The 24,094-nt window shown below is 44.2% G+C and overlaps 1 protein-coding gene across 1 annotated transcript in view; it reads left to right on the top strand.

The window, feature by feature from the left end:
- The window catches only part of rin1b (Ras and Rab interactor 1b), a gene marked incomplete at both ends in the record, with an annotated part of 54,140 nt that extends 46,207 nt beyond the window's left edge, over positions 1-7,933 (top strand). Inside the window, 3 exons of the mRNA XM_083789484.1 lie at positions 886-1,017; positions 1,505-1,677; positions 7,610-7,933. Of these exons, the coding sequence (XP_083645610.1) occupies positions 886-1,017; positions 1,505-1,677; positions 7,610-7,933 (629 nt within the window). The remainder of the gene's footprint in view (positions 1-885; positions 1,018-1,504; positions 1,678-7,609) is intronic.
- Between the last annotated feature and the right edge of the window lie 16,161 nt (positions 7,934-24,094).

Genomic DNA, 24,094 nt, shown 5'->3' with positions numbered 1-24,094 from the left:
CGCTTCCGTATAAGGGCCCATATAGGCGTGAGTAGGCCTAACAACAACAATCGGAACATTATGAACGAAATGCTGCACAGATGTAACTTGTGCTTTTTTTAAGCAACAAGTTATATGCTTAGATGCTTTCTATTCATATTAGGATAAATTTGTGCGACTGTAAAGACGAAACGGAAGTGGGGAGGAGGCTCCACTTCCGCTTTATATTTTACTCATGACGGCTCTTCCATTGCTCCAGACTGTATGATGAAAGCGAGAGGCGAGAGGCAAAAGTCTGGTAACGCGAGACTGATGTATGCAGGACAGGAGTGGAGCTGGGAGGGCTTCCTGCCATGGCTGTGCTGTGTGATAGACAAGTGGAGTGCAGTGTTGTTTTTGGCAGCAAAAAAATATTTTAGTTTTAGTCATAGTCACTCTTGAATAGTTTACATTTAGTTTTAGTCACATTTTAGTCACCTGGAATGTTTTAGTGTTAGTCTAGTTTTAGTCGAAGTCGACTAAATGTCATGCGATTTTAGTCGACTAAGTCTACAGTTGATTTAGTCAACTAAAATGTATTTTGGCGGGCCTTGATGCCGTCGTAATGGCAGATTTTCTGCAACGCATTGCGAGCTTGTAGATCTGCTATTTTCAGCATGCAACCAAGTGTAAAATGACTTATACTGGATCTCTTGTCCACTAGTCCCTTCCTAACATTTAAGTCTAGTTTTTGTCTGTTGACGAAATTGTCAATATAATATACATTTAGTCATAGTTTTAGTCATCATAGCTTAGTTTTCATTTAGTTTCCATTTCGTTTGTGTCAGTGAAAAAAGGTAGTCGACGGACATTTTTCATCTTCGTTTCAGTCAACAAAAACAACACAACTTTCTCCCATGCGTGCAGGACAGGAGCGGAGCTGTGGGGACTTCCTGCCATGGCTGTGCTGTGTGATCGTGGAGTGTAACCGGCCTCACATCCTGCTGGAGGTGGAGTACATGATGGAGCTGCTGGAGCCCTCCTGGCTCTGTGGAGAAGGTACCGGAGCCAGTGTGGTGTTAAACTGCATCCCACCATTTTGCAACCCATTTTTTCCACGCTGTCAATTACCTAATTGTAATCCTGGGCACCCAGACTGCTGGCCAGGGGGAGGCAGTTTAGAGACCAGGATTACTGCATGCACTGTGAGGGTAAAGGGGAGAACATGCAAACTCCACACAGAAAGGGCCCTTTCGCCAACCCCACCTCGGGTAAGGGCACTGATGACACGGAGGAGAGAACACGCCCCCAGGCAGCGCCCACAGCATCCCCAGCTTTTATTGTCTTACAGCAGGTGTACTTTTCCACCACCCTGTACTGAAAGCAGTTTCCACTTTCCACATGTACCAATAGAGACCAATAATCTGATCTAATCCAATCTAAACTAATCTAATCTATTCTAATTAAATCTAGCTTTTGAGTGTGTTTTGAAGACCTTCCTTCCTTGCTGCTGCTGTTGTTGTTTTTCCTCCATGGTGTCCTGCAGGCGGCTACTACCTGACCAGTGTGTACTCCAGCCTTTGCTTGCTCCAGAGTACGGAGGGCGAGCAGCAGCCTTCCCCGGGTCGTCTGAACCCAGAGGCCGAGGAGGCGCTGAGGGCGTGGGGCCGCCGGCGAGGCCGGGAGGCCCAGAGCCACAGGGACAACCAGCACAGTCAGGTGATTAGTAGAACTATATACTGTTAACAACCAGCTCAGTGGCCTTGTGGTTAGAGTGTCCGCCCTGCGACTGGGAGGTTGGGGTTCGATCCCCGGCCGGGTCATACCAAAGACTCTAAAAATGTCCAGGGGGTGTACTTGTACATCAAGCTGCCTCACACTACAGAAACAGGAGATAGGCTCCTGCCCTATGGGCCTCATGGCTTGGCAAGGCTACTTTATATACTGTTAACACACACACACACACACACACACACACACGTGTAAACTCCTTCATTCTTCAACGATTCCTCAACTAAGGGGCGATAGTGTGTTTACTCTGCAGATACGGAGAGGGGACATACTCTGTGGCTCAGGGGTCGAGTTTTAGCCTATCGATCGAACTTAGATGTCACCTGCATGTATCGATAAGACTGATGATAGGTTCCTGGTTTGCATTATGTGATCCCAGATTACTATTTCTATGCATTTGATGTATTACCTCATGTTTGCCCTGCTTACTGTAAATCGCTCTGGAATCTGGATTAAGTCTATAAATTGTACATTTGAAATAAGAGGTGATCTCCGATTGGCTTGCTATACACGAAACAAAACTACTACATTTTGGTAAGGCTGTGATGTGTGATGCTGTTCAATATTAGTAATCACACTTAAAACATAATACTGCCTGCCGTTTCATCCTTTACTTTGCGCGCTTATATTCAACAATTTAATATTCATTTTGGAGGATCAGCTTTAGGGGTAATCCACGGATGGGCTCATTGGTTTATAGCACACTGTTAACCACGCGCACACACGAATACGCGCACACACACACACACACACACACACACACACACGAGCGCACGCCCCATCTCTGTGCCCTCCTGGCTCTTCCCCGCCGCGCCACTCCTCTGGCCTTCGTTTGGTTCTAATGGCCTGACAGGATGACACATGCCAATGGATGGCATTCTCATCCACAGACAGCGGCTTCTGGTTTTTGTATTGTTTTTTTATTTTTTTGTCACGTGGTACAACTCCTCTCCGGTCTTTGTTTGCTGGCTTCAAATAGCCCGATAGAGCTGGCCCGGCAGCCAGATAGCGTCTCTCTCTCTGACACAGGCGGGGATCAGTGCGAGCTAAGTGCTATGGAGGAGTGGGCGGTCAGATAACATGAAATTTATCGAGCCACATCTACACATCGAGGCAGGCAAACACAATATGCACTCGGACGGTGAGGAGCTGAGTGACTCTGTAAGTTGTTTAAAAAACGCTTTTAGGCTGATTTTTTTCTGTCTGTGTGTGTGTGTGTGTGTGTGTTTTTGGCACGTGTGTGCGCGCACCTGTTGATGAGTGCAGTGGCGGTGGCGTGTTAGTCGATGATAGATGCTGTAATTGGACAGGTGTGTGTGAAAGTGTGAAGGCGGGGGGGTTGTGTGTGTGTGTGTGTGTGTGTGTGTGTGTGTGTGTGTGAGTGTGTGTGTGGGGGGGGCTAAGGTAGCATGGAGGGGAAAGAAGGTACTGTGTTTTTAATGTTTGTATTTGTATATGTGTGGAAGGTTTTTTTACCCCCAGCTTGGGGATTTGTGTAATGGTCAGTGTTAATGTGTGCGTGTATGAGTTGTGCGGGCGTTTTGTGGGTGGCCAGGCTGTTATGTAACAGCATCATGTTGTGTGTTAGTTTTGTTAAGGCTTAGTGAACGAACGTGGAACGTTAAATTTTCTGCATAACGACATTGACATTTCTTTTGTTGCATTCTGGTTAGAGATTTATATTTGTATACTTTACAGAGACCATGAAGTTTGAAGATCGGGCGCTTATAGGTTGGAAATTGTTTTCATGGTTTGACTGACCAGGAGGTCTCTGGTGCTCACGAACTTCGATCACACAGTGGATTTTCTGTGACTGGGGTTTTCTCTGTGTGTTCTGAAGCCTTTTGAGATGCAATGAAAACAGGCAAAAAATCCCTCAACAGTGACATCTGCTGGAAAATTGTTATGTCATATATGGGATTGTAGTGTGTGTGCGTGTGTGTGTGCGCGCGGGCGTGCGCATATCTATTCTACGTCCGAGCATAGACATGGTAACGCCCCGCCTGCCTCTGATTAGCCTACCGACACTGCCCGTCTTGCCTGTCCTTCGAGATGCGAGGTTACTCCGTGGTGGGAAATAATACAAGTATAAGAGAATGGCAACACGCAACAGGCAAACTAATATTGTTTGTGCCGTTTGCTTTGATTGAATAATTGATTGAACACGTATGTACTATGGTTTGATTTGGCTGTGTTCTAAATTAAAGTGTTAGTGTTGATTATCGTGTATTAATCTAATTAGTAATTATAGTAAACTAATACTATTATACTAAAAAAGATAAAGATCAAGGTATTAATCTAATTATAGTAAACTAATACTATTATACTAAAAAATATAAAGATCAAGGGAAAAGAGACCTTTTTACAGTACAATAATGTTTCAAGTTTACACATGTATACAAATAAACAGGTCAACGGCATAAACAATAGTTTGCCTCTTCTACAAAAATAAAGTTACTGTCGCGCGTGTCAAGCTGTCATTCTCTTGTATTGTATCGTACTTGTATTATTGATTTATTTCCCACCACGGAGTAACCTTGTAGCCTTGGTCCCAGGCTTACTTATCTGCGAAAAGAAACCTTATGTATCTTCCAACTCGGAGGAAACTCTGGTAAGGCTGGCACTTATGCCCTCATTTATCAACCGTGCGTACGCCAAAATATGGGCGCACGCCGAAATTACCGACCTTTTCGGCATTTAACATTTCCGGCAAAGCTTGAAATTGAACGTGACAACGTTCAAAACCCACGTCTGCTCGGCAGCTGGCGTACGCTTTGTCCTCACCTGTTTTTCTGTAGTAGAACAGCGGAGCAGCATTGTTTGACCAGCTGAGAGGCTGTCACAGGCATTTAAACATATGTTTTCACTCCTAAAATGTTAATATAAAACGGTATGTGTATGTAAAAAACAAAAGAGAGATTTCCAACTTTACAAGTAATTAAAATCGCGCAATTAAAAACAATATAACATGTTTACAATGTATTAGTTTGTGCTTAATCAAACAGTGCTTTACTGGCCTTGTTATGCGAGCGCACTTTGGAGCGCATGCGGTGATGCGTCATATGTGATTATGATATTATTTTAAAAAAGGCATAAATGGACTGCACGCCTTTATTTCCAAGTGACAATGACAAGCATACAGCTTGCCTATTTGTAGTAAGTACTAGCAGGCTATAGGCGTAAGGGGCTTAATCATTCACCATTTAAATAAGTGCTTAGACAGGTTTTGACAGTTTTGACAGTTCAGATAAAAGCGTGATCATTTTCGGGGGTCGCGGCGTGCGTCGCCAACACATACCAGCACACATGCAAGCAAGCCTTCATCCATATGTTTATGATTCGTTCATCAATGATCAAATCACTACATAAACGTTGATTATGACTGCCTTGACGACATGATAGCCTATCTCTCATGCAGGCATCACTGACACTCACCCACAGGACTTTAATATCACAGCAGTGCGCAGTATCACGCCTTCGCCGTGCACTGCGCACGAATGGGTAAAATTAATATAGGCCAGCCCAAACGTATTCCATTCATGGCAATGCGATGTTGATGTGTCATGTAGGTGCGTGCGTGCGTGGACATGACAGCAAGGCAAGCGAGGTGAGAGGGAAACAGACAGGGTAGGCCTACAACTTTATTTAATTCATGCAGGTGTTCGTTGTTTATTTATTTAACAACACACCAGTTAGTTGGGCTTGCAAGTTGCGTGTGCGTGCAGCGTGTGTGCGTGTGTGCGTCTGTGTGTGTGTGTGTATGTGTGTGTGTGTGTGTGTATGAGAGAGGGGGGTGAGGCGGGCAGAAAGGCACGGTAACCATGGTTTCCAGATCGTATAGCAGTGGTTCAGGTCGCAAAAACAAGGGCGAGGCTTGATTTCTTAGGGCGTGCCAGATCAAATTCAGCCGTGACATTTATTAACGTGAGAACAAAATTAAGGAAGGATCAGCTGTTTGCGATCACTTTATAAATGCCGTGGCAACATGGGTGTACTACGAAACCTGCACTCGAATCTGTGGCAGATTTTACACTCGATTGATAAATGAGGGCCTTAGAGTATATATTAATAGAGACGGCACCGGGAGGAAACCCTGAGGACAAATGGACACAGTGGCCGAATTTGGTAGTGCAGCTCGAGCCAGAACTGGTCCGTTTATATCATTGCGCACGTTGATTTTATCGGGGCATGACACGTGAACGCTTTGTTTCATTACGTGAACGCGTGCAAATGGCGCAATGATAGTCAACGACACAGCGCGTTCACGATTTGGCCCAATCCATGCCAGAATGCACTCTGTTCCTACCCGGAAAGAGGAGTGAAATCGCCTCGTGCGCTTTTGAGCAACTTAATGCAAGTGGATGGGAGAAGAAATACGGTGTCGTCTAAGCCAGGGCTGGCAGTGTCGGTAGGCCAATCAGAGGCAGGCGGGGCGTTACCATGTCTATGCTCGGACGTAGAAAATATATACATGCTGTGCGCGCGTGCACGTGTATGAGAGGACTCTGCACTTTGAATATTTGCATCTCTCTCTCTCTCTCTCCCCTCTTTTGACCTTCCTTCATAAGCCTCTTGACCCCTGTTTGTGCACGTGTGTAATATATGAATTCACGTGTCTCTCCCACTCTCTCTCTCTCTCCCACTCTCTCTCTCTCTGTCTGTTAATACCATGTGTTTTAACGTCATAAAAGTAAAAGTAATCAGTATGCCTATTGACAAAGGCATCAATATCAAAGTCTCTTTAACTCTCACTCATTTTGTTTATGTTCTTTAATAATTTTTATCCCACGATTTTGTAACCCATTTTTTCACCCAGTGTCAATTATCTAATGTAATCCTGGGCGCTACACTTCCTCTGCCAACCTGCGGGGCAGCGGACTGACCTCATGCTCCCTTCTATGCATGAGGAGTCCAAGCTGCTTCTTTTCACCCGACAGGGGGGAGTTTCCCCAGCCGGACGTAGCGCGTGGAAGGAACACGTTATTCCGGCAGTTCCTTTTTCCCTGGTCAGGGGGAGGTAGTTTAGAGACCAGGATTACTCCATGTTTTTTGTGAGGGTACCGTACCCTATAGGAGACACTGGGATAACATGCAAACTCCACACAGAAAGGCCTCGGGTATGGGCACTGATGACGCTGAGGAGAAAACACGCCCCAGCATCCACAGTGGGAATCACACCCAGAACATTCTAGCTGTGAGGCGACAGCACTACCGACTGTGCCACCGTGACCCCATTTTGTTTATGTTCTTGATGTCGCAATCGGTCTCCATTTTGAATCTCCAGAGTACAATATTGCCTTTGGTCAATATAAAACATCTGTGTGTCTATTGTTATCTCCATCACTCTGACCATCTCTCTCTTTCCATGTATCTCAGTGGTTTTCAACCGGTGGTCTGGGGACCACCAGTGGTTCCAGGTGGTCCCCAGCTAAATTATGTAGTTGGTAACCAAATGAACCCTTATAGATCATTAACTCTTGAGAGCTTAAAATGAAACCAAATGGACCCATTTAATGTTACACTCTCAAGAGTTAAATTATTGTTAAACATTTGTATTACTTAATTTACAAGAAGAACACTAGAAGAAGGCGTATGCACCTGCTTTTTGTAACATGCGTTTTTAAGATTCTGATTCTGTTTTCTGGCGTATGTGTGTTTTTGTATTATATCTTTTTGTACCTTGTGTTTGTCGTAAAATCATTGCTGTAAATGTTCTTTGTTTGTATACAGGGCGGCGAGGGCGCCATTGAAAAAGAGACCTTGGTCTCAATTGGATTCCCCTGAAAAAAATGTTTCAATCAATGAAACGGGTTGAAAACCACTGATGTATCTGATCATCTCTCTCTCTCTCTCTCCCCAGAGGTGCGTTCGGATACTCTTCCAGGACGGCGAGCGCAGTGCGGTGCGCACCCTGCAGTGGCGCGCCGGGGAGAGCAGCCAGGCGCTGGCGCAGCTGTGCGCCGCCACGTTCGACGTCTCGGACCCCGGGCGCTACGCGCTCTACTGGCGCAGCGGCGGGGAGATGAGGGCCCTGCCGGAGCACACGCAGCCCCAGGACCTGGCGGCCCACAGCGAGGGAGGCCCCTCGCTCTCCTACCTGCGGCTCGACCACGACTTCAGCAAGATGCGGAGGCTGACGCGAGGCGGCGCCGTGGACCTGAGCGAGTCGGTGTGTGAGGAGTGAGCAGTGGGGAGGGGGAGGAGGAGGAGGAGCAGGGGAAGGGGATGCATGGTCGGCCTCACGCTCACTCACTCTCTCTCTCTCTCTCTCTCTCTCTCTCTGGCCCTTTCTTCCCCGGTGATCTTGGTTGCTGTGTTGTGTCTGCTTGGTGGTGGTGGGTGGGTGAGGACTAGTGGACGTGTTGAGACCAGGAGTTGGATCATCTCACATCATGGTTAACTATTCCCTTAAAAAAGGACTATATAGTCTCTCAAGCCAGCCAGCCTGGCTAGCTGGTCTACAATCTTCCAATAACCCCATGCAGAGACGGTCAGTAATTCAGCCCCGTTCAAATTTCCGAAGAGGAATCAATCGTCGTCCAACGGAAAAGCTTTTCAGGGAAGGTGTTCAACCAGTTCTGACACGGACGGTGTTCACGAGAAATGTATTGTAAAATATCTTATATGAGATGATTGGTTTTCTGTTGAGCTGGCAAGGCTTCTACCAATTAGTTTTCCAGTAGTTGTTCTTTAAAAAGGGCAGATTCACACCGAGTCCATTTGATTCAATCTATCCCCGAATATGATTACCTGGCCATGATTCACATTGGCCTTGATGATTCTTCCACACCCGACTACACTTCATTCAACTGTATTCAATGCTTTCACAGTGCAGCGTATGAGAGTACACTTCAACCGGTCCCGAGACTACCTCCATGTGGTCCCGGGAACGGTTGGGTGATCTGCTCGGAACGCAGCATTCACACTATCTGCCAAGTGGTCCCGAATATACGCAGAATATACGACCATAGTGTGAATCTGCCGGTACGGGGGATACGGACGTGGGCAAATGACCGGGTAATATCCATCTTGTTTACTACTCACTGTCAGAGCTGCTTAATTACAGACGGGTATAGGCGGAAGCATTTGGAACTTGAGAGCCAACGCGTCTGTCTTGAGAGACTACTAAAGGATCCACACACGCAATAGAGCCACACCAATGTAGAGAACACTGCCAGAACAAGTTGTGCTACAGTGCCGTATTATGTGCACACAGAGTGGGGTTGTAATCGTCCTAAAGAGTGTGTGTGTGTGTGTGTGTGTGTGTGTGTGTGTGTGTGTGTGTGTGTGTGTGTGTGTGTGTGTGTGTTTGTGTCATATGATATAGCCCAGCGGTTCCCAAACTTTTCTGGATCAGGTCCCACTTGCAGCCATGGTCTCCAAAGTGCACACCCATCTGACCACTTAACATTCGCGAGTTGCCCGAGTTATGTTTTCATTGTTTTTAAAAATCCGTTTTAAGTCCACGAAACATTAAATATCATATCAATACAATTATTTATTTTTTAAACGTAATTAACATGTCAGTTTCTGTTGTGCGACGGGCAGCTGCAACCACCGCCTACCCGGAAATGTAGTCTCTGGGTTGTTTGACTCGTTTCTAACGCTTATTGTGTTACTCTTTGGGTATATCTGTACATTTCCACCTTCAGTCGATGCTTCATATCCATATGAGTGAAAAGGCCGGGATGATCGGTTTATTTTTCAAACACCGTTCTTATATGAAGAGATCTAACATTCCCCTATGGCAAATAAATAAAAAGTACACAAACCTGTGGACTGGCGCCCTCTACTGACAGTGATGTCGGTGCTCTATGGCTGCCGTGTTAAGTGGTCAGGAGGGTCACGTGGGCTGCGTGCATGGTCAGGGCATGTTTATTTGAATGATCAATCGATGGGATTGTGTTCCCGGCTTGGATCAATGAAACTAACTCCACTTCCTGTAGGTCCTCGAACCCATGGGTTGGGAATGGCTGGAATAGCCTACTGTATCTTACAACATGTATGGCTGGCGTCTGAGAAATTAACCCAGAGTTGTACAGTACAGTATATGTATAGGATTGCAGCATCACTGAAACGAGACCAGGCTCTTCTCTTCACCTAAAGAGAGGCAAAATGCTATTGTTGCATGGAAACTATAGCTATACTTCTGTACGCATGAGGGGGGGGGGGGGATAACTAACTTACTCTGAGGTTGATGTAATCCTTTCACTGTACAGCTTTGGGCGTATAAGACGAATGGATGATTTTACTTAACTCACGTACAGTGTCGTATACCATGGATTTAGGGAATAAAAGCTTAGTAATAATAACCCCTTGGAATTATCGCTATCATTCATTTATCAAAGCTGGAACAGCCTAGACCAAACCGCAATACCAAAGTCAACAAAGTAAAGATTGTAGAAAAGTAAAGATTGTTATTGCTATAACCTTAACGGCCTATTCATACTCAACGGTGCTTAGTAATAGAAGAGTTACGATATAGAGGGGGCAGAAACCGAGCGCTCGAGCACTCTTCACGCAGCCCTGAACTGAGCCAAGCTGGAGTTGGAAATACATTGTTTTCAATGAGGGCGGCGCAAACAAGAGCTATTTTAAGCATGTGTGCAACATGTCAACTGTTTTAAAGTATTGTACAGTAACAACTAAAGTCTCTTTAATGTTTATGTTGTACTATTACTACAAAACAATCTAAAATAAAGGGATTTAATATCATTAAAGCTGGCTGTTGCCTGAGTCCAATGCATTTCTGCCTACTTCCGGTCCAGGACTTGGCCCAGTTCAGTTCAGTTGGTTGTCCCCACGCTCAATAGAAGTCTATGTAGGAGAGCCGCCATTGGACTGAAGCCCCATGAAGTGAACGCAGTTTGTGTAACTCTGTCTATATCCAAGGCTCTGGGGCCACCGCGGCGTGACACCATTTTGTATTTTTCGGTGGTCACCTTATCACCTAAAACTGGAATACGGTATGCATAGGCCTTAAGATTTCAGGTAGAGGAAGGAAGGAAGTACACGGTAGTCAGGGTTAAACGCACTAAACGTGATACACACACACATTCCAAAAGAGAGACCATTTTGCCATCATTTACATTATAGTCTTATACATTCAAACACTACTTACTCATGATGTAAGTACATACTGTAAAAGCCCTGCATGGGAGAAGCTTTGTGTACAAGTGTGTGGAACATGTCTTTGGTCAGAATGCACAGCTGTCCCTATACTCAAGTAGTGGATTATTTCAGTGGTTCTCAAAGTGAGGTCCAGGGACCCCCAACGTTTAGGACAGTGGTTCTCCAATGGGGGTATACGTGTCGTGTACCCCAAGGGGGTCTTCAGATACCCAGTCTCGTCAAATGGTGGTCCGTGGCTCAAATGCCGAATAAATAATGGGCCTTGATATGAAAAGGGTTGAAAACCACTGCCCTAATGCATGAACCAGGTCATCCTAGATATGAAACAGTTTGAGAACGACTGAAATCGGGTTTTTTTTTTTTGTGTGCCGATTTGCTGAACACAGTGGAGTAAAGGTCGATGGGATGCGATTGCATGGGCTGGGATTTGGCAGTAACAGCCAGCCGGGACCGCCAGTACTGGCAGTGTGAAGGGAATTGGGAGAAAATGATCAAGATGGAGATTTGAAGTTGCATTGACTTCACCAGTATGTTACGGATTGCTTTTTTCTTAAAGATACTCTTTCCAGTTGGCGTTTCATTTCTGTACTGTGAACTCCACATTCCACAACGACCACAACGACATGAGGACCAATGAATGCCAATAAAACTGGCACCTTCCACCATACCTCGTGGTGACTGGTTGAATGTAAACCCAAGTCGCCCCACTACTATTGGTGGCAAAACAAAAGGCCACAATGAAGTCGTCGTTACAAACGGACTGTTCAACTCTATGTTATTACTGATGTATATGGCCATGTTGTGAATTCAAAATTATCTAATCGTTCAAATCGTGGGGTATAGATTATATATATACCGTTTTAAAATTTGCAAGAGGAAGTTTCATTTGACCAGCTATGGCGTGTTCTGAATATTATTGCATGCTTTTATCTTTTTCTTTCTTTTTTTTCTCTCCTTTTTGTTTCATTCTATGTACTGTACTGTACATGTGAAGATTCTGCGAGTGTGTGTGTGGTGTGTGTATGTGATGCATGTGTTGACTGTCTGGTAATCACTATTTCTTTGAATGTGAAACAACACATTGCTGTATTTTTTGTTGAAGTAAATTCAGTATCGCAATAAAACTGCAATATCTGTATCACACAGTGCTGTTACAATTAAGTGCTTTTTGGAGTTGTTTGAATATTGAGGTGTTGTGAATGTAGGACTTGACCACCAGGGGGCAGCAGAATTACTTCAAAAACACCAATGTAGTGGCAAGCTCAAACTATACTCTCAATGTGTTGGAGCTGTCCTTCATCTCTGTAATTCTATTCCAGTGGTCCGGGGACCACCAGTGGTCCCTGAGGGATTTCCAGGTGGTCCCCAACTAAATGAGAGTTAATTGGTAACAAAATGGACCCTTTCATTTTTCACTCAAAACAACAAAATATTCAAAGTTTTTGGTCTAAATCTCATCAAATGGTGGTCCGTGGCTCAAAGGCAGAATAAATAATGGACCTTGATGTAAAAAGGCTTTATAACCACTGCTCTATTCTCCGTAAAACAGACCTGAGCGACAACTGCACTTGGGCCGCTTAGTCCCAATTACACCAACTCTCTGAGCCCCGATCTACGAGCTTGTAGATCTGCTATATTTTGGCGAATGTTCCACACACACACACACACACACACACACACACACACACACACACACACACACACACACACACACACACACACACACACACACACACACACACACACACACACACACACACACACACACACACACACACACACACACACACACTCTTAAGAAACAAGATACCCATCAGATAGAAACAACTTGGATGTTAATGGTAGTCGAATATCTGCTTTGAGAGGTGCTGCAGGCTTCACTGCCGAGTTTATATTACTATCAGATGAGTGACAGTACATTCCTTTACATAAAACATTTTACAATACCGTACAGTATAGTTGGCTGTTAAAACAGGGGCGTATTGAGGCGTATTTAGTGTCCATCAACAGGCGGACCATCTGTTTAGTAAAGTACGACACGTGTGAGATCCACCACCTGACCACCACCCACCCACCCGACCGCGTGGTGGTATTCTGTGGCTAAGCCTGCATTACGTGGGGCCCCAGTAATGACACGCAGAGGAAGGTGATAGCACGCAGCACCATAAGCACCACTGATATAGAAACATAGGTATTTCAGAAAACTCTAAGGATTTAGAAGACGTTTTACACATTTTGAAGTCAGCTCTAAAGGGGTTAACTGGTCATCATAATGCACATTATAAGATCCATGGCATGATTTACGTCTATACTCACTCTGCGTCATTGTTGGGATATGTACTGTATACTGTACAGCAGTGGTTCCCAAACCTTTTCATGTCAAGGACCCCCAAATTGACACTAATTAGCCCCGCGGACCCCCATTTGAAAAGATGCCAGGGCCCCCATAAGAGAAGATGTTTACGGCTCTAACAGTGACTCTCAACCCGTTTATTTTCAAGGACCCCCAGTTTGACATGCATTAGTCTACGTATGGACTCCCATTTAATGTTCATTTTACCATTTGTACACTCAGAGTTACAGAACCTTAAGGGTCCATTTGGTTCCAAACTATCATGTAGCAGTGGGGACCCCCTGGAACTACCTCAAGTACACTGTACTTGAGTCACTGCTGTACAGTTCCGACAAACCAATGACATCAGTAGATGTCGACAACATTTTCATGACATGGCATAAAAATCCCCAGATAAAGAAAGGAAATTGAAATTTGTATTCTATATATTCAGGAAGAAACCGAGAACAACGTGTAGAGTAGACTGCAGAAGGCCCAATGTGAATGAAACCAGCACCAAGGCACTTCTAACCCAACATATCATACATAGTACATACAACAGTGTTGTTTTTGGCAGAACATTTCTATTTTAGTTTTAGTCATAGTCTCTTGAAACGTTTTCATTTAGTTTTAGTCACCTTTTAGACACCTGGAATGTTTTTGTGTTTAGTCTAGTTAGTAGTTTTAGTCGACTAAATATCATACGATTTTAGTTGACAAAATCTACAGGTGATTTAGTCGACTAAAATGTATTTTGGCGGGCCTTGATGCCGTCGTAATGACAGATTTTACACACAACGTGTCGCGCTGCAACGCTCGGATCGGCTATTTTCAGCATGTAATCAAGTGTAAAATGACTTGAATGATACTGGATCTCTTGTCCACTAGTCCCTTCCTAACATTTTAGTCTAGTTTTTATTTGTTGACAAAATAGACAGTATTTTGTCATAGTTTTAGTCACCATAGCTTAGTTTTCATTTAGTTTCCGTCAGTGAAAAAAGGTAGTCGACGAACATTTTTTGTCATAGTTTTAGTCGACGAAAACAACACTGACATACAGTCCTACTCAAGTATCACCTCCTATGGTTGCTCATCAACAGCCCATTTGTAACCGAGAGGCCTATGCTTGACTGCTTTGGAAATCATGATCACACCTGCTTCTGCGTCCTGTCCGAACACCTTCCCTTCATAGAGAACACCAGTCTCGCCTCCCCGTCTAAATACGTCCGACTCCTCACGCCAGCACCTCTTTTTCCACCACAAGCACGTCGTTTTGGGCGCTCAGGGAAATATAAAGCGGCCGGGCCCGTTAATGTATAGCAGAAGGGAGAAGGAGGGCATAGGGTGAGAAGGGTGGGTGGGATATATGGTGGCTTTAGGTTAGGGGGTGCAGTGTGAGGCAGGTTTGGTGAGGTAAAGTGGGGTTTATCTGGCCAGCTTTGGGGGTTCTCTGCTTTATTTGGGTCAGGGAGCTTTATGACAGAAGCAATTAGGCCCGGCCCTCCCTTGTGGCCGGCCTCCCGCTATATCTACATGGATTAAAGCAAAAAATAAAATGTCATGACTGAAAGATGTTTATATCATGACCCAAGTCCTGATGTTGCGATTTTGTGAAACCGTGTGAAAGGACCGCGGCCTCCACTATAGCACTTGATCGGCTGATTCCTTAAACAATGAACACAATAAGATTACGTTTCAGTATAGCCTAATATTGTTCCTGCTGTAACTTTGCTTTTATATGAAATATCTGAGACAATTAAGATTTTATGGAAGATGCTTCTGAATTTCTTTTGCTAGTTTGACCACTTCAAATGTTCTCAATGAATGCATCACAGAGAGCTTGTAGATCGGCTATTTTCGCTGTGCAACATGCTTCCATAGGAGACATGCTGGTTTATATATGTGGAATCCAAATGACCGAAATCAGTCGGCGCGACCGAGAACAATAATCCATATACATCTAGATTAGCTGAACCGCGCCAAACGCCTCCACCGCTTCTGGACAGGGGAGCGAGCCAGCTGGAGGAGGAACATGGCGAGGGGGGGGGGGGTTCTTCTGAGGAATAGGGGAGGAAGGCTGAGGATAGAGAGGTCGTAAGGTCAACGTATAGACATATAAGGACCTTTTACATGGGTCAGTGAGCTTGTGCGGACAGTTGGAAGGAGCCCGGTGACCCACATCCTGTGCGGGGCATTCACAGAACGAGTTTCGGGGGCGCAGATAAACTGTTTGCCCACTGTAGCATGTGTTAACAGTGGGTTCAAAGGTCCTGCGATGAATGGGAACCTTATTGGACGCCTGTTGTATGTACGGCACTTAGCTGAGCGTCAGCGGCTGTGTCTTGTGGAGCTGATTGACTGTGAAGCATCATGAGAGATTAGAGCAAAATGGTTCTGAACGAGGCTTAAGACTGAGCTACATGTCTCAGTTCGTATAGGAACCATTTAGTTGATGTATACACACACACACAAAGAAAAAATGTCAGGGCTCACCGTTAATTTAGAGCAATTTAGGGGGTCCTTTTCAAGTTGAGGGCCCCCAGATTGATATGCATTTGGCCGCAGACCATTATCTAAAAAGGTTTTGTGCTGGCGACCCCAGGAGAGAAGAAAAAAATCTAAATTATTCCAAAATTTATTTTAAATATTTTTCCAAAATATTAATGTAAAAAGGCTTCTCAAGGTGGGGTCAGTGGGTCCTTAAGGGGGTTCCAGGTGTTGTGAGCTTGTACTTGTAAATCGGCTGTTTTCATAAATATATTTTTTGGGGCAGTCCCTGGCACAAACTATTTTCAGAAAGGGTTCGTGGCCAAATACACATTCATCTGAGGGTCCTTAAGTTGACACATGCTTATGGATACCACTGCTTTTCTAGGGAGACCTGCTGTGATTGGCCAGTAGTCGCTGCATGTGATTGAGAGTTCTCACTTTGTTTTGCACTCATTTTGCAACTGCCTAAACCCTTATAACCTTAACCCTAAACATCAGTAAAACTATGCCTGGCAGGGAGCCAATCAGAAGACACAGGTAAGGCGGGTCTATATCTTATAACGTCGGTGGGATCCATAATAAACAACGCGTGCTTGACGTGTAAAAGGTTTTGTCTGAGAAACACTGACAGATACTGTTACACTACACTACAGTATCACTCTGCCCGTAAGCCCTGTATTCATGGACACCCAGGCCGCCTGCATTTTAAACGCATCCTTAGCTGAAGCCAAGCGATCCAGGCTCGGGTGCAGGACTAATGAGACGTGACAGCGCCCAGCTGGGGGAGCGGAGGAGGAAAAGCACGCCTAACAGATATATGAGTAATCCTTCTACACACCACCCCCTCCAGACCGGGCTGGCTCAACTCAGCCTCCTGCAACGCCCCCTATAGCTCAGCCCGGGCAGCACAGAATGCAGAGTGTGTCTGTACCAAGACATCAGAGTGTGACGGCCCCCTGTATATATTGTATTGTACTATATTAGGGTGTATGGTAGTAGGTACTGTATTATGGTATATGGTAGTATGTTATCTTATATTATGTGGTCTGGTGTAGCTTTATTTCTATTAAATGTATAGTACACTTTGGGTTAGTTCACTATGGTATATTTGCTTATCCTAATTTCTGTTCTCATTGTCTTGTCAGTGGATTGGGGAGCAGAGCTATGATGTCATGATCATCAGTCAAGTGGCGGCCCCTGCAGGGCCGGTGCCGACGCCCTGTATAAAAGCCTGTCTCCCCAGTCCCTTCCTCAGCTCTGTTGTGTTCAGTGCTCTCTTCCACTTCTCCCACTATGCACCTTCCCCAACATTTCCGCCGCCCTGAGCCAGCCAACGGGGCGGTGGTGGCTCAGGGGTAGAGTGGCTGGATGGTAACCTCAAGGTTGCCAGTTCGAACCTGGGCTCCCCCAGAGTTAGTGACGAAGTGTCCTTGAGCAAGAATCTGAACCCCTAATTGCTCCTGATGTGCTGGTTAGTGACTTGCATGGTTTCCGCCGCCATGATGCCATCGGTGTATGAATGATGAAATGTCTGTACAGCACTTTGGTACAATGAAAATTGTTTTTAAATGTGCTTTATAAATAAAGGTAATTTGATTCCATTTGATTTGAATGTGTGTGTGAATGGGTGAATGTAATGCACAATCTATGTAAAACGCCTTGGATAAAGGCGCTATATAAATGCACCATTTACCATTTTAATACATTCAACATGCACCCATACCTTCCACTCATGCACACCCACACTACACTACTGACTACTGATTTCCACACCTCATCTGTTTTCTCCTGATTTAGTTTGATTCCTTATTTTTGATGGCTTAAATAAATTTCATTTGAGTACTGCGTCTCCCCTGTATTTTAGTTGTATACTTGGCACCCCTAAGCCAGGTATATAACAAGAGATACATACTTACTTCCCACAGATTACAATCACCCACAGAGATTTTGAAAACATGACTAATGACAAAAAAACTCCCATATCTGCTGCATGGGCGATAGGAGAAGGATATCAAATGGAACACAACCACCCTAAAGACTAATCATTGTATGCATTCCTCCACTATCTGCATCGAGTGATCTTGGTACATAGAAATTGATTTATTAGAGATTCTGACTTTCAAACTTTGTATTGTCTTGTTGTGCTTTGGCAATGTAAACGTATGTTTTCTCATGCAATAAAGCCCTTTGAATTGTGTGTGTGTGTGTGTGTGTGTGTGTGTGTGTGTGTGTGTGTGTGTGTGTGTGTGTGTGTGTGTGTGTGTGTGTGTGTGTGTGTGTGTGTGTGTGTGTGTGTGTGTGTGACCAGTAAAAGTTTACTTGAGTAAAAGTACAAAAGTATTGTCATCACAATACTTAAAAGTACTCGTTAAGCAGTATTTCCCGTTTCACAAGTTATCATATTTAAAATGTATAAAAGAATCTTACAAAAATAGCAGATCTACAAGCTGATAACGCATCACATCCCGATGCGTTGTGAGCTTGTAGATTGTCTATTTTCAAACAGCCAAAGTTTAAATAGGGATGAAGTGGTTAATATATGTTTTCTAATAATAATCCAAATCACAAAGTAACTAAAGTTTATAATAATTGCTGTGGAGTAAAAAAAACACTGACTCTGAGATGTAGTGATGGAGTAGAAGAGGCGTAGAAAGAAATGGAAATACTCCAGTAAAGTAAAAGTACCTCAAAGATTTATTTAGTCACAATTTGTACTTTCCATCACTGTTTTACTGTTTTTTCCACCCAGTGTCAATTATCTAATGTAATCCTGGGCACTATACACTCCCTCCTGCCAACCTGGGGAGAGCAACGGACTGACCTCATGCTTCCTTCAATGCATGAGGAGTCCAAGCCATTTCTTTTCACTTGACAGCCAGGGGGGAGTTTCCCCGGTTGGACGTAGCGCGTGGAAGGAACACGTTATTCCAACCAGTTCCTTTCCCCTCCATCCCAGGCGCCCCAGCTGGCCTGGGGGGGAGTCAGTATAGATTTCTGCATGTTTTTTGTGAGGGTTTGTGAGGGTCCATCACTGTTTGAGTGTGTATACGGAGCACACATACCCACTCACACACGCACAGTGTTGGAAGTGAGCACAAAGATCAGGAAGAACAGCAGAGGGATCAGATGTGGGTTGCTGGAGAAGTATAAATATCTAAGGTTTTTACGGACACATGACACCACACACCCACATCACTTATTCTTTCTTACCAGTAGTGTTGGTATGTAATTTGGTGGGCCTTGACGGCGTCATAATGGCTGATTTTACACTGAAAATAGCAGATCTACAAGCTCACAACACGTCGATGGGCTATTTTCAGAGCACCAATCGCAACCAAACAAAAAAATGATCTCTTCTCCACTAGTCCCTCCCTAACATTTTAGTCATAGTTTTCATGATCATGGCTTCTTTCTCTCTCTCTCTCTCTTAAGAGAGAGAGAGAGAGAGAGAGAGCGCGAGTGAGAGAGAGCGAGAGAGAGAGAGAGAGAGATCAGTAGAAAGTAGAGTAGAAATCTGTAGGAGTAATGTAAAACTAAAAATCGGCCTCCTGGTGGCAGAATGGGGCAGAGGTTCTGTTCTGGCACCCAGGGAGTGTGTGCTGTGTTTCACAGTTTCACGTTGATCGGGCCAGAGATTAGCTGTTCACAGACGGACAGACGGACGGACGGACAGCAAAACATAGTTTCGGCCACACACTTTCGGGCGTGGCAAGGACAACAATGTGGCGGGTGTGCCTCTGAGATGGATAGTTTTTGTAATTCGTTCTAATATACCACTCCAGGAAAGCTTATTGGGAACCGCCACAAAAGGACTATGCCCGAGCTCTGGAGAGGCTCCATATATGGAGCTGGCCTGTTCTGACATCACAGCACTCCATATTGGGGCATGCCTGACACAGAACTCCATAAAGGGACACAGAGAGACGGATACAGAAATCTCCATATATGGGCATAAAAGGGACACAGACAGATGGGTGAAACGGGTACTCTGACACGGGTACAACAACAGGTATTGCATAGCCCGGGTGGGGCATGGATCTCCTACTTCCTTCGTTACCGACTCAGTGCTCTACAGCCGGGCACCGCTCTAGTGTAATACAATGTATGCAACCAAGCAAGTCATGATTCATGAACCAATACAGTCAGCCATCCTGTCACAACTCGTAAGCTTCAACAACAGACACAACAGAGTTGAACAACAGACACACTGTAGATCCACATCATCATCTTCAATTCCAAGTGAACAAAGAACATACATGTGTTCCTTGTTACAACTCACTACCTTCAAACAGCATACATACAGTACACACACCCTTCAATTCGAGGGCCAGAAACGGACACTGAACATCAGCCATCATCATCGGGTCCCAAAATAACAGCAGTAGATGAAATACTGTATGCGCAAATAAAGCGAGTGGCAAATCGAATGGCAAAGTCAGAGGCAAAGTGAGTTTAGTGTCGTATAATGCAATCAGATAGGACTTTTCTGTTTGGATGTATGGGCTGTCAACAAGCCCAGAAAGTAGTTTTTTGCCACTCAGTAGGCGTTCCCGCATAACTTCCAGCAAGGGTATGATGATGATGTCACGCGCATACCAACCTTGAATCACATTAGTATACACACAGCTTACAACAAACACCAGCAGCAAAGACAGAAAGAAAATACTTACTTTGAGCAGTCTTCTACTTGATGTCATCAGTTGTGTAAGTGATGATGACCACCAGGGTCAAACTTTTGGAATCCATGGATGGATAAAGAGACATGCAGTTCATCTTCGGACAAGCCCTCCAGCAGCATCTCCAGTCATCTCCGTCCTCCATACATCTGGCATATACTGTATCCTGTCAAAACATACAGTACACAGCTTTAGAATTATAGAGACAGGTACAGTCACTGAACATGTTTAATTTCCAGACAGTCAATAGGGGAAATAGTTAAAGCACGTTTTATATTGTATTTATATTGTATCTGTCTGTCAGGATTAACAGATTCAACAACAACAACAACAGAGCAACTTACAGTAGAGGCCACCAACAAAGTGCTCAACTTGATCTGTAATTTGTATTTTCAAAAGCTTTTGAAACAAATTATATGGCTCAACAAACTCTATATTGTGCATGCAGGGCAATGTAAGGACTTTTCTTTAATTGCAAGGACAAAATGGGATTAAACGGGTTAAATCCCCCAAAAAATCACAGCCCTGTATAGAGGGTATGTGCATGCATAAAATGAGTGGCAAATTTTGTTTAACATCATTTAACGTTGTTTAATGCAATCAGATGTACTGTCAAAGCCAGGAAGTAGTTTTTTTGCCACTCGGTAGGCGTTCCCGCTAACTTCCCGGTATGATGATGATGTCATGCGCATACCCTCAGCAGTCTCTATTTCTCATCCGTCCTCCCTCCTATAGCTTTCATGGACACAGTAAACATTGATTGTCCCTCTAGGGGGGGAAAATTCATTGCAGGTTTCATCCATAATCGACAAGCTGTCATGGGGGAGGATGCGGATCCCATCAGCGAAATCAATCCTCGAGCCATGCACGCCACGTGCCTAGCCTGGGCACCATTCCATTTCGGGTTCATGAACCGGTCGGGAGTGGATGATATCGCTACGTCATTTTGTAGTATTGTTTTGTAGTCAGCAATCTTCCGGAACTTCCTTTTCCCTCAAACCGATTTTTCTCAATAAAAGCTACAGACTACGAGAGCTTTTATTGTTATTCCTCCGGTTTGAGGGAAAAGGAAGTTCCGGAAGATTGTTCCTGCCTGATGACTACAAAACAATACTACAACATGACGAAACGATATCATCCGTTCCCGACCGGATCATACGGCACTTTTGAAACAGAGACCAGGCTTTCCTCCGAGGTGGAAAGCCTGGTGAGGCGAGGTTACCACGTGCCTGGTCCAACCTTTTGGTCATTTTATCATCTACTCAGGCTTATGTGAACACCCCAGACCATTTTTAAGTTACTTGATTCAGTAATTAGATATTTGATATTCATTTTAGCTGCCCCGCATCCCATACAAACCCATTATAACTCCAAACTACAATTTAACCATGATAGATTAATCGAAAACACCGAAAAAAAATCTGTTGACTGATATCGTCCTTCTGAAACGTGAGGGGGCAGTGTCTTTTCATTTATTTGTAATACTAAAGCTACACACACCCCCTAAAAATGCGGCCACCAGCTTTTTGACTTGGCTATACAGTCATGCACAAACTGAGCATGACAAGCTGACAAGGGGTGTGTCAGCGTCAGTCTTGATTTTGGCAACAAATTTAGATTTTACTTTAGTCATTTCAGTCTTTTGAATAAAAGTTAATTTAGTTTTAGTCATATTTTAGTAATCTGAAATGTTTTAGTGTTAGTCTAGTTTTAGTCAACTAAATATAAGATTTTGGTCGACTAAATCTACAATTGATTTTGTCTACTAAAATGTATCTACAAGCTCACAACGTGTCGTGCTGCTTGTAGATGCTATTTTCGGCATGCAACCAAGTGTAAAATGACTTCTACTGGATCTCTTGTCCACTAGTCCCTTCCTAACATTTTAGTCTAGTTTTTCAGTATATTTAGTCATCGTAGCTTAGTTAATTTAGTTTCCGTCAGTGAAAAAAAGGTAGTCGAACATTTTTCGTCTTAGTATTAGTCGACAAAATCAGCACTGGTCAGCGTGGCCACTTTAAGGCATGAGCCTGGCCTGGCCGGAGAGGATCAGAGTGGGAGGCGAGTCACTGAAGCAGGAATTAATGAGCATTATGGCATTAGGTGAGAAGAGGTACCACTTTAAATCCCTGTAGGATTCCAATATACCACTCCAGTGACACCTGTTGCATTCACAGATCCAGAGTGTGGGTTTAGCTCCGAGAGTATAGACCTGAGGCCGATTCTAAAATCCTAAATGTTTTCTGAAAAAACAATGTTTCTATGGTCAGTGGAGCTCAACCTTTTCATGTCAAGGACCCCTAGAATTATCTGGATTTGCCCGTGGACGCCCATGTGAAAATACGTAGTTCCAGGGACCCCCCAGAAGCAAAGATTTGAGTTAAAAACGTTCGCTCTTGGCCCAGGCCGTAGCGTAACGGTCTGGGCACCGGACTGGTGATCCAGTCGCGGTGTGCCGCGGGTTCGACTCCCGAGCCCGACACGGCCTTTACCGCATGTCATCCCCCCATCTCTCTCCCGTTTCCTGTCAGCCTACTATCTGTCCCTTAAAAAATCAATAAAAGGCGTAAGCCGCAAAAAAAAATATCTTAAAAAAAAAAAAACGTTCGCTCTGAAAGAATATATATTCAAAGATTTGCGCCACATTTGAACGATTTTTCAATCGCTAAAGTATAGCATAATGCTTAGAACACCAAAAGGGGTTCCCGTCCTAAATCCCTGTAGGATCCCTATATTCAACTCCAGTAACATCTGTTGCATTCACAGATCCTGGAGTGTGGGTTTAGCTCTGAGAGTATAATAATGGATCTGTAACAGACCCTTTTACACTGACCGAAATGAACACTCTGAATTTGGAGAGGGTTTTTTTTGTGGTAATAGGGCGCCATTCCCAGTTGGTTTAGGCAAAACAGTCACTTTGATTAATACACTTTTCCCCCACTGGTTTGGCTCTTGACTTTGGCTCTTAAATTAGATGAAATCAAACTTTCAATTTCACTTTGAGTGTTCAGCTGCAGCATTACTTATCTTTAATACACCTTAAGATATAAATAAATAGATTAGATCTTCTTAAGTGGGTAAGCTGTGTTCACAGCTTATTGAGCTCAAACTAGGCAGAGCAGTATCAAACATATCATATATCTCTCTCACATAGTCGACTTTTCTCCAAAGGAAATGTACTTTAATTTAGTGTGATCAGAAGCAGGACACACACACACGCACTCACGCAAAGCAAATGGAACCCAGCACATGGGTGCCACAATGAGCTAACATGGTGAATCCAGTAAACAACCAAGCAGCTCATGATAATCTGATCCTTCCAACGTCAATAATGTGCATGTGCGTGTGGAGGAGGTGCTAATTTCCCCGTTAATTCAAGCAGCAGGGATTTCCCATGGAAATAGTGTAATGTTATAGGGTGCCTGCTGCATGGCCTAGCGGTCCAGGCGCATCATGCCACATATCAGGCTCTGGCCTGACAGCGGGTCGCGTGTTCGAGTCCCGTCCATGAGGACGACCTTTGCTCCCCGTCTCCCCCTCCCTCTTTCCTGTCTATATCTTCACTTGCAGAAAAGCTCAAACGAATATTTAAAAATAATAATGTTAGCTAGTGCATTGCTACGTACATGAAATAAAGGAACATTGTATACATTCTGCAGGACTTTTTTTTTTTTTTGCTTTTGCCTTTATTTTATAATTATTTTTTATGGAGGGA

Source organism: Protomyctophum parallelum (assembly GCF_964188405.1).
Source record: "Protomyctophum parallelum genome assembly, chromosome: 18".
Taxonomy (NCBI): Eukaryota; Metazoa; Chordata; class Actinopteri; order Myctophiformes; family Myctophidae; genus Protomyctophum; species Protomyctophum parallelum.
This window is presented reverse-complemented; position numbering and strand designations above follow the sequence as displayed.